Source organism: Lepidochelys olivacea (genome assembly GCF_965140295.1).
Source record: "Lepidochelys olivacea isolate rLepOli2 genome assembly, chromosome: 11".
Classification (NCBI taxonomy): domain Eukaryota; kingdom Metazoa; phylum Chordata; order Testudines; family Cheloniidae; genus Lepidochelys; species Lepidochelys olivacea.
The window spans coordinates 36,803,860-36,815,962 of record NC_140421.1 but is presented as its reverse complement, the minus strand read 5'-3'; the positions used below and the strand labels follow the sequence as shown (position 1 = coordinate 36,815,962).

At 37.3% G+C, this 12,103-nt stretch overlaps 1 protein-coding gene across 1 annotated transcript in view; it reads left to right on the top strand.

Annotated features, from left to right (window-relative positions):
- Positions 1-12,103, top strand: part of GALNT3 (polypeptide N-acetylgalactosaminyltransferase 3) — a 49,158-nt gene that overhangs the window by 27,730 nt on the left and 9,325 nt on the right. Inside the window, exons 3-7 of the mRNA XM_084642752.1 lie at positions 4,240-4,412; positions 6,138-6,287; positions 8,026-8,260; positions 10,347-10,464; positions 11,220-11,420. Coding sequence (XP_084498878.1) covers positions 4,240-4,412; positions 6,138-6,287; positions 8,026-8,260; positions 10,347-10,464; positions 11,220-11,420 — 877 coding nt within the window. The remainder of the gene's footprint in view (positions 1-4,239; positions 4,413-6,137; positions 6,288-8,025; positions 8,261-10,346; positions 10,465-11,219; positions 11,421-12,103) is intronic.

Genomic DNA, 12,103 nt, shown 5'->3' with positions numbered 1-12,103 from the left:
GTTATCAGTCTGTGGTATAGAATAGGAAATCTCTGATTTACAAGTGGCGGCTCTGTTGAGATACAGTCAAAACGAAAAGTTTTTTAGGAAGGCTTAGTCTGCATTTCTTCGTTATCCGGTGTTTAGACATTAAGTAACAATCCAATGAGTTTCTTTGTTTATGATGTATGCCTCTAACCTTAATTCTCCCTTAATGACTTTTTTTGGGAACTTCCTCAATTTTTTAAAAGAAAACTAAAACTTATAAGTAAAAATTCTTTTCATATCGTTAAGTTTTTTTTAAAAAAAATTTAATAGGAAAAAAGTGAAGAAAATTACGTGTTAATAAAAGAAGCAGAAATTTTCTGATACAGCAGAAGCAGCAAGGACTGTTTTGAGGTCATTGAAAGGAGAGCAAGAATAGTGGGTTTAATTCCGTAGGTTTCCTCTGGAATCCTATGGCATGCAAAAGTTTTGCCAGCACAGCCCATACTTTCCTTGAGCAAGCCCTTATTTCTCTTCTAGAACACACCTTCTTTGCTTGAGCGTGTCTGTAGTGGTTTTAAATTCCTTCAGCCATTAATATTGGTGTGATGGGTCTCATAGATTTGTGTTATGCCCATGCAGTTTACAATATCCATAGGCCAGTGGTTCTCAACTCTGGTCCACTACTTGTTCAGGGAAAGCCTCTGGCGGGCCAGGCCGGTTTGTTTACCTGCCGCGTCCGCAGGTTTGGCTAATCGCGGCTCCCACTGGCCGTGGTTTGCTGCTCCAGGCCAACTGGGGCTGCAGAAAGTGGCGCGTGCTGAGGGATGTGCTGGCCGCTGTTCCTGCAGCCCAAATTGGCCTGGAGTAGCGAACCGCGGCCAGAGGGAGCCGCGATCGGCCAAACCTGCGGACGCGGCAGGTAAACAAACCAGCCTGGCGTGCCAGGGGTTTTCCCTGAACAAGTGGTGGACCAGAGTTGGGAACCACTGTCATAGGTAAAAACAAGTTTACAAAATATAGAGGTCCATGTCTGACTTTGGAAGAGGCCTTACTTGTTGGCTCAGAGCTTGATGGTGTTCACAAGCTGTAAACTTTATAGACAATAATCAGTAAGTACACAGTTTACAAGGTCCACAGAGATAGTCTTGTTAAACTTGTAAGCTCTGAATAGTGCTTGCAGATCCGGGAAGAAGCATAGCTTTAAAATTCTAATATCCTTGAGCAGAATCTGATTGGCTTCCAGAAATTACAACTTTCAGAGGATTTATCTGCAAAGCGTCTAATTTCTTTGAATCAGATCTATGCTTTTTTGTTTTGTTTTTCTTACAAACTCCACAAAACATATTAAGAAGTTTATAAAGTCTGCAAAGGCCTCACTAGAGCTCTGAGGTTCAAATAATTATAGAAATAACTCCAACAACTAGCCATCCATTTTTGTTTGAAACAAATTCTATACCCTAAACCTCAGTGAAAACAAATGAATAAAACAAATGCAGAGTTTCTCAAAGATGTTTTTAAAGTTCAGACAGGGCAACAAACTGGCATTCTGAGATGCTCTCAAGGGATTACCACCACATCCATAAATGAAATGTTTACACCTCCCTATTGAAGTACATAGAATCTAGCAGTGGGATTCAGAACAATTTTGTGACATACGTCACAAAGAGAAACAAAAATCTTGATTTATTTTTTCAGATGTATGACCAGGGGCCCACCTTCATCTACAAAATAAATGAGTGAGTTTGGTGTTAGCTCAGTCCTCGGAGAACAGGAGTTCATCATATAACTACTAAAAAGAACTGGTACTATTCAACAGAAGTATTATTGTCTGCTCAAATAGGCACTGGGAGTGGCAAGGCTGTGTGGAGAAACAGTAGTTGGTAGGGTTGCCAACTTTCTAATTGCACCAAACTGAACACCGCTGCCATGCCCCTTACCCGAGGCCCTGCCCCCCCCCCCCAACCCTCCACCCCCCTCACTCACTTTCACTGGGCTGGTGATCGAAAAAATGACTAATCATTAAAAGCATATTTATTTATTTATTTTATTTAAATAAAATGACATTTGTAGGGGTTTGGGGAATTGGTAATAAGATAGGGATTCTTTCTCATTTGGGTCACTAGTTATAATCATGCCCAAGATGACAGTAGTTGAAAGCTGTCCTCAACTGATTAGTGGCTAGTAGCCTACGTGAAATGAATTAGTTATCTCAGTCCACTTCCTGGTGCACTTTATCATTGTTACACAATTCATGGAAAACGTTGGTACTTTTACTGGCAGTCAAAGAAGTATATTTGAAATGCCATAATGTTAAAAAATTCTAAAGACCAATCCTTTTGTTGGAAAAAAAAAAAAAAGACTTAGTCGAGGTAGTTGTAATAACCATGACCCCTCCCACCCCCCTTTTTTTAAACTAGACATTAAAGCTCTAAGGCAAAAGTCAAAGAGATTGCATTTTTTTACATACAGGAAGAACCTAATCTTTATGCTCCTACTTGATAGGTAATTATAGTATCTATATGGCATACATATTGGGAAGCAGCTGGTGTTTAGAACAAAAAGAATTATCTGGCTGATATGTAATAACTAAACACAGGAAAAATAAAGCTTTAAATTGTTTTCTGTCTTGCTTGGTGAACCATTCTGAAATGTTTATATCTGTTCTCATGAAGCTTTAGGACCTCTATTTACATGGTCTTTGAGGCATGTTTTTTCAGATGCAATGTGTATGCATGGCAAAAATGAAGTTGTGCTGTTCCACCTGGCTGCCAAATAGCTGCCACCCACCTTTCTTTCCTCTCAAGCAAGTAGTAGTAGAACTGATTTTTGGGGTGTGTTTTTTTTTTTGGACTGGAGCATGAAAGGATTTTGCAGCTTCCTTTCTTTGTAGTTCCTCTTCTCCGTTGTCCAGAAGTTACGTAGCTTCTGCCCTCTCCTCCTGTTTCTCCTCAATCCTCCCAGTCATGGGTAAACCATGCAACATAATCTTTTCTTCCCTTACATCCTTGGGAGTTGTCTGCTGGGTACACTGAGCCCTCAAATGTTGTAGGCCAGCAGATCTGGGACTTGTGCTCCTGCTTTGCACTTGTACACAATTCCATTTAAGTATCTTAAAGAACTTTAAAATGTCAATGCATTAAGCTTCATCTCCCCTATGAACTAAGCAGACTTACAGATGGGGATGCTGAAATACAGGCTACATAAGTGGCACAGGCAGGAATGAACCCATATCTAGCTTCCAGTTTGGTAATTTTCAGCCCCAGACCATTCTTATTTTCAATACAAACATTTTTATCGGGTAAAAGACCAAATTAAAAGTTTTTCTTTTTTGTTTTGTAGCTGAGATGTTGACTGTTATGTGGCTTTATTTGTGGGTGTATTGTTTTGAAATTAGGAGTTAAGAAACTATATCTTTTAGATGAAGATGGTTTCTTTCTGGATAGTATACACATGAACTTTAATATTAGTGTTGACTTGTTAAGACATCTTGTCCGTAATGTCATGTAGACAGCCCAAATTTTTAGGAGCATAGAAATGCTGTACTGGCTCAGACCAGTAGTTTGTGTAGTTCAGAAGTCCAGCAATTCCCCCAAGGAAAGTCTTCTCCTAATCCTTAGTAGTTAGAGCCTGGTTATGAAGGAGAGTGTAAATTCCCTCCAAAACATTTGACTTTTCCTCTCCTTTCACTTCCAGTATTTACTATTATAACTCTGGATATTCTTATTATGCTATACCCTTTTAAGCTCTTGGACTCAATGACATCTTGTAGCAATGACTTCCACAGTCTGAGTGACTGCATTCCAGAAAGTATTGTCTTTGAATATGCCACCTTCCAGTTTATTGAATGTCCCCTTAAATCTATAATGCTCACTTCAGTGATTTGTAAGTAATAATAATACCTAGTAGAAACTGGATGAGCCAAAACCTGCATACACAATTCCTATTGTCTTCCATGGGTGATATATGGTTGTATCCGAGAGGAAAACTGGACTCTACTTCAAAGGAACTTGACATTCCTGGGATCAGAAGTGACTTCATTGCCCAAATAGATATTCATGAGGTATTAAGAATTGGCCATCAAGAATTCTATTTGAGATGCTGTATGACACTTTCCATTTCTTTATTCTCCAACGCCTATGGAATTAGAAATTATAAGAGGGAAAAAATAAAATGTCAGTAATTTCTCTGTTACAAAAAGGGTGGTTTTTTAAAGACTGAATTAGAGTTCATATTAAATTTTATATAAAGTCTAAAACTTCTTTTAATCTTTAGATGTATTGAGCAAAAATTTAAACGTTGCCCATCACTGCCTACTACAAGTATCATAATAGTTTTTCACAATGAAGCATGGTCTACTCTGCTAAGAACTGTACACAGTGTGATGTATACTTCCCCTGCCATACTCCTCAAAGAAGTTATTTTGGTGGATGATGCCAGTGTAGATGGTAAGAAAAAAAAATTTTTTTTTTAAATCTTACTTTTCTAATTAATCCATGTTAAGATTACACCTGTGATTAGTCAGTTAGTGATATGTTTTGCATCATTAATGGTTAGAAAGAATGAGAGAGACAGTTATCTCTTTGCTAAACGTGTGTGTGTGTGTGTGTGTAATTAAATTTACTTAATTAGTTTTAATACTCTCATGCAAGATAAAAACAGAAGGGAGAAAAACCTTCTATTTTCTAACTCTATTTGGCAAATATGGATTTCTTGTCTATTCATCCCAACGTTCTAAGTTTATATCTCCCTAACACAAAGTTTATATATTTTAAATGTTTTTTTACAGTTTAAATTGCGTAACAGTGCCACTGTGATTAGTGACCATGGTAACCCTTGGGGAACCAAGTTATATTGCACTTTGTAGAACAAGGAGTCCTAGGATAAAGCAACCTACTACTAACCTATGATTATAGGTAATGTTTACAATGATCTGCAAACACTTATACATGTGTCCCTCTTTAGGCCTGTAAATGGTCTCATTAAAGTGTTTGAAGATAAGGGACAATATGAGAAGAAACATTCTTTCCCACAAAATAAAAAAAAGTACTAAATGATTGCGTATGAAAAGGTGGAGCTCTAGGTAATTGTCTAAATAATCACAGGTGGATATACTTTGGATGATTACAAAGCCAGTTTTACAAACTTGCATACACTGAGATACCGAGGCAGACTTCTGAAAGAACACACATTCAGATCAATGCACCTATGGTTGTTTGCAAGTCCGCGTATTTGGGAATATCAACAAATTTGGATATAAGGTGCATTCAGAAGCAGAAGGCCACTTAATATTAATATGGAAGTGAGAAGATACAAAAACTTAGAAGCAAAATTAAACCTGAGAGGGAAATAAATCTTCTTAAAGGTCTTCACCCATCTGTATATTTAGAGCTCCTACTGTAGGTAAACGTTGTAGCTCTTGATTGTTTATGCCTGCAAGATGTGCACATGCACCCATATGTACATGCAAAACCTGCACTTACGTGTATTTGTGTATGTAATTTGGGTGGCTAGGTGCACAGTTACTCAGTTTGCTTGCAACATTAGGGTTTTGAGTGCTTAAGTGATACAAATGCAAAATGCAGGCCTATTGGAAATGTCCCTTGCACTGTGAATGCTTTTATCATTTTTTTGTAAAGTAGAATCAGTAATGACCAACAGGAACTGCTTTTTAACTGCTCTTTAGTAGAAGTCACTCCTGCCAGAGGTGAATTCAGTTTTGTTCTGTTTTTTTTTTTTTAAAAGTCTTGCTTCCACATTGCAAAATCCTTTAAAATGTATTTTATTTGGACTTGCATACACTTGCATTGGCTTTTGATGCCTACTATAGAATCTTAATAATCACATAGCCTGCATTCAATTTTATTACTATTGTGTCTACCTGTGACAAAAATACTGATTTTATTTTAGACTCCTCTAAATGGTACCTATTGTTTTAATCTTTTAAAGCTTTAAGAATTGGGATGGTTTCTCTTCAAATACATATTTTATGAACCTCAAATTCCAAAAATATGTTTAATCATAGGCTACTCAGCAGAATTTAACCTTTTCAAAATTTGTATTTTAACATACTAGCATGCAAAGTTGATCATTGACAGTTAAAGAAAAAAAATCAAAGGAATTTCAGGCAATGGGTTTCTACTGAATACTCTGAAGTTGATTTGTCTTTTCAGAATACTTGCATGATAAACTAGATGAATACGTGAAACAATTTCAAATAGTTAAGGTAGTCCGACAAAAGGAAAGAAAAGGTCTAATCACAGCACGATTATTAGGAGCTTCAGTAGCAACAGGAGAGACGCTTACTTTTTTGGATGCACATTGTAAGTACATCTGTGCTATGTGTATGATCTATAGTAGTAGTTAAAATATGAGATATTTAGGAAACTGTATTGTGTTCATTTTATAAACCATCATTTTAAATTTTACTTTGTTTTAATTTCCTTCTCAGTGTTAGAAATGTAAACTTTGCCAAATTTACCTTTTAATATAAAATAAGTGTGGCTAAAGTTAATGCAATGCTGTCTAGAAGAAATGTTTAGTTGCTTGTGCCAGGGACTATAAAGAGTTGACAAAATTTAGAAAAAAATGGTCTAACTCCGCTTGGAGTTGGTACGAGGAAATGGGGAGCATAGGCTCTGAAGGGTTTGCATGTGCATTCTGAACTATAGCATTTGAGTGCTTTATAAACATACCTTAATTGTCATAATCTTCCTGTGCAGTAGCTAAGTACAGTTACTCTTATTGTACATATATAGAAATAGTTTCAGAGACAGATTAAGTGATTAGCGTAAGAGGGTGTCAGTATCTGAGCTAGGATTGAACCCAGGAGTCTCTTGCTATTGGTCCATGCTAGTTCACTAGAGCTCTCATACTGCGGAGCTAACTCTCCCTGGAACCCTAGGCTCCAGTGGTAACTAGGGTTACCAACTTTGGTTGGATGAATTCCTGAAGGTTTCATTGCATGACATTATCTTTTAATTAAAGATTAATCTTTAATTCTTGGGGATTCCAGGACAATCCTGGAGAGTTGGCAACCCTAGTGGTAGCTCATCAGAGGAAGCAGCAAGGTTGTAGGCAGTTGGTGGTAGCTGAGCAGGAGCTTCTTGTGGATCTTGGGTACCATCGACCACTTTAGCACAGCCTACTACTGCTGTGAATTGATTTGTGGTCTTGCTAAAACTGAGAGATCCATGGCTGTGCAGGTTTCATGAATTTGAAAGGCCTATATGGTGAGTAAGTAATTTATAAATTTTAACATTGACAGACTTTCATATATGATGATCAGTTTATGCTGGCTTACACTTAAGGCTCTCTTCCCATTTGAATTGTCAACTATTAGGAAAGCACTAACCAATACTTACTTTTTAAATAGTCACATTAATAACATTAGTCAGCTAGATCATACTAGTGAAATTTGATGTAAGAGTAGGAAAATCTTTTAAATACAATTTCTAGCATAGTCAAGAATTATTTACCAAGTATTTTCATGTTCATGAAACAGTACAAATTCTAAAATGATTGTTATGGAAAAACATTCCAAAATGCTTAAAAGTATATTTTGTTTCTCAATTACTTAGAATTGTATGTTCGAAATAAAATTTTTGGATTCACATCACACTTGAAGTCACAATTTATAGGGCCGAATCTTTCATTAATTATCTTCAGTCTTAGCTCTTTGATTGCAGACTATCTTTCGCTGTGTTTCTTTTTCATGCTTGTTGTCATCCCAGGGCCTAGCCCAGTCTTCACTTCAGTCTCTCCTCCTCCTGGTCCCTTTTTTAGTAAAAGTTTGTTTTGCTAATTTTTTTTTTTTAATGCCAGCACTTGTTTTTTTCTTCAGACACATGATCACTTATGCCAGAATCTAAGTCCACTCAGCAAAGTCCACTTAGGTGCCTCTAAGCTAACATTTAATCTTTTAAAGAAAAAGTGTGGATTCTACAAAACATGACTCTGTTCAGTAATAGTCCCTTAATTATACTTTCATTGTGAAGAAAAAGTCCAGTGCTTCATTTAATTAATTCTTTTCTCTCTTCCCCCTCCCCCTCATCCCCGTAGGTGAATGTTTTTATGGCTGGTTAGAGCCATTGTTGGCACGAATAGCTGAGAACTACACTGCTGTTGTAAGCCCTGACATTGCATCCATAGATCTTAATACTTTTGAATTCAGCAAGCCTTCTCCTTATGGACATAACCATAACAGAGGAAATTTTGACTGGAGTTTATCATTTGGATGGGAATCTCTTCCTGAACATGAAAATAGAAGAAGAAAAGATGAAACCTATCCAATTAGGTAAACAGTTGAGCTCATAGAATATTTGAAATTCTTCACTTTGCAAATTGTTTGCTAAAAAAATTCTAATTAGCAACTTCTGAACAAAGCACTTCTTTGCCTGAGGATGGGAATAGCAGCACTGGAATCAGAAGTCTTAATGTCTTATGATTTGAGCTCTTTCACTTATTGAAATATTTTCTCTAGATTTTATTTCTTTACAAGTCAAATTTTTACAAACAACTTTAAAATATAAATATAAACACATTGTCTTTCTCCCCTAGATTTTGTTCATAATTTCCCATAATTGCTTCCAGCAGTGGAAGCAGAGTTAGTCTGTCTACATGACCATTTCTATCAGTTAAATTTTTAACTACTACATCATCTAATTCCATTTTGAATGGAGTTAGATAATGTTGTGGTTAGAATGCCCGTAGCCTGTCTATGCTAGCACTCCCAATAGTGGATCTGCAGCTACAAGAAATTTCAGAGAGGGAAAAAATGCTAGTGTAGACAGTTAGTCTCCATAAAGTATACTGGTTGAAACTGTCTCATTGTCAGGCACTTATTTAAACTCATACTGGGGCATAGTACTGTTTCACAGCAAGGTAACAAAAATATAGCAGAACCATCCCATGTATGTTACCAGAAAAACTAGACAAAGGAGGACTAATAGTGTATAAATGTGGGTGGAGTGAAAACAATTTTCCTGGAATGCAAGCACATTTTCTGTTTTCTCTCTCTCTCTCTTTCTGGTGTTTAGTTCTAAAGTTCATTGCATTGGTTTGTTTAAGTGCCATCCATCCTGATATCTTAAAGAACTCTTGATCTCTTGTCTGTCGTAACTCATTAGTAATGACTAATTATTATATGCCTATTTATAGTGTTTTGTATCTTGCATCTTGGGAATGTATAATAGATTTGAATGATAGGTGCATTGAAAAAGTGTAGGGGGAGATTCGGGGGGAGGAAATACATACTTTTCATTAGCTCTGCTGCCTGGGCATCAGCTTTTTCTGTTTGTTCATATTTCACATCTTGAAATGCTTCAAGAATTAAAAATAAAAAAACCCTAAGTGGGGACTTTATGGATGGTGGCAAGTTTGTTAAAATGTCCAAACTGAGAAAACAAGCTTGTTGTGTGTGCTGCTCATCATCTTACAAAGATGGCAGACACCCATATCTATCGACTACTATGTCCATAATAGTAATTTCTATATTTAGAAAGTCTTTTTTGACTTTCAAAAGGTTTTGTAAATAAAAGTTGACATGCTACACAAATGCTTTGATATACTTCAAGAACCGCTTAAACTGATGAGGGAAATAGCCTAAAAGTTATTTATGGCTACTGATCCAGGAAGTTCCACATCTGCATAAGACTGTTTTTCTTACATCTTTCGCAGAGTGACACTGAACTGATGTTGCACCCTTGAGAATAAAGCCAGAATTAAAATGTTAAGGGTCACTGAGAAGATGGCAAATGGACCCTTTTTAGTATGGATTAAGAAATTTTTCCGAGCAATCCTTCTCAGAGACCATATAACTGAATTCTGCTAGAATACCCACAGAGAAAGGTGAATCTCCCCCAAATTCCAGAACAGCTGGGGTGCTTAGTATCATGGTAGTGAATAGTCATATCTGGCCAGGCTTTAGGCTGAGCACCAGCATGGAATAACACACACAGTGGTTGATCTCAATATCTCAATACATTGGAAAGAGGCCAGACATCTTTACTGATGCCCTCTGCCCTTTCAGCAACTTTTTGTCTGCTCATTGGATCACAAGGTGCTGCCAACATAGTTTGGTTACTTACGGGGATGGAAAAATGCATAAAGTTTACTAATGACTTGTCTACATAGGAAAATGTATTGATATAGATATACAGCTATAGTTATTCTAGCATAACTCCTTGTATGAACACTTATTCTGGCATAAGAGTGCCTTTTTCCAGTTTAGTTTGTTCTGGAATCAGCATATCCACACAGGGAGTTACACTACTATAACTGCAGTGGTATAATTATGCTAGTGAAGCTCCCCTGGTAGAGAAGCCCTTCAGCCAGTTTAAACCTTGCATCAGTAACTTACTTAATGGTTTCTCTTTTTGCAGAACTCCGACTTTTGCTGGAGGTCTTTTTTCAATATCAAAAGACTATTTTGAATATATTGGAAGCTATGATGAAGAAATGGAAATATGGGGAGGAGAAAATATAGAAATGTCTTTCAGAGTAAGTTTAGATATAATCCTATGTCTGGCCTTACGTCAGTCCAGTAAATGTGTCCCCCTAGTTGACTGATTCACCAGAGAGGTCATGGATTGAAAGAACATGAAGACCTGAGCTATCAGTAATCTATGGGCAGAAAATAATAGAATAAATAATAGGCTTGGTCACTATAGTAATAAAGTGTATTTGGATTTGATATCCAAAATTTATGCTTCCAACATTCACCTGTGGATTTGAATTTTGATTAACAAACCCCATTTTCTAACGTGATATGAACTAAAAGAAAAGAAGTACTTGTGGCACCTTAGAGATTAACCAATTTATTTGAGCATAAGCTTTCATGAGCTACAGCTCACTTCATCGGATGCATACTGTGGAAAGTACAGAAGATCTTTTTATACACACAAAGCATGAAAAAATGGGTGTTTACCACTACAAAAGGTTTTCTCTCCCTTTTGTAGTGGTAAACACCCATTTTTTCATGCTTTGTGTGAATAAAAAGATCTTCTGTACTTTCCACAGTATGCATCCGATGAAGTGAGCTGTAGCTCACGAAAGCTTATGCTCAAATAAATTGGTTAGTCTCTAAGGTGCCACAAGTACTTCTTTTCTTTTTGCGAATACAGACTAACGCGCTTGTTACTCTGAAACCGGCTATATGAACTAGAGCTCTTACCTGGGTGCTTAAGATGAAACATTAAAATTGTAAAGTATAAAGTATATGTTGTTTTTAGACCTTGTAAAAATTCTATCACCAGGTATGGCAATGTGGTGGACAACTGGAGATCATGCCTTGCTCTGTTGTTGGCCATGTCTTTCGCAGCAAGAGCCCCCATACTTTTCCAAAAGGCACTCAAGTGATCACACGTAATCAAGTTCGCCTTGCAGAAGTCTGGATGGATGAATATAAAGAAATATTTTACCGGAGAAACATAGAAGCAGGAAAAATTGTGAAACAAGTAGGTGGTGGTGGTATTAGAAATCACTCTTGCTGCACTGAAAGTTTTGGTGAGCAAAAGTTATTTATTGACAAAAGTATGTAAGACTTCTAGAAATTCTAATCAAAAGTACTAGGCAGGACAATGTTTTATTTGCTCAAATATCCAGTAAATAAAGATAGGTGTTTCACTTACTCTTGAATTCTGTTTGCTCTTTAAAGTCCTATAATTAGAGCTTGTAAAGTAGCGTACTCACCACACCTTTATGTCAGAGTACAATGCTGCAAGGAATCCTTGTCACCAGCCTATCCTGTAGATAGTTATACCTCTCACTGGGTCTTCTGTGGCTCAGTCCTCCGGCTCAGTCCTCCAGCCAAGTCCCATAAAGTTCAGTCCCCTTCCAGGGTAACTAGGTCCAAAAACCTCTTGGGGTTATTCTTAAGCCTGTCTCTTGGGGTCAGTCTTCAGTCACACCCTGAGCTTAATATTCTTTCCACTGCACTTTCATGCCCCTGCCTCGGGGGCTACTAGGGGTAACCAGGCCAACTCTCTAATCTGGCTTTTGGCCCAGAGACCCTGTATGAAGCAGCTAGCTGTGCTTCAGACATGCTGCTGTTTCCCTGGGCCACTTCCTAACTCTAAGCCTCCTTGTGCTTTTTCCCCACATTCTGTGCTTAATACAGCCTCCCTTTAGTTCTCAGGCC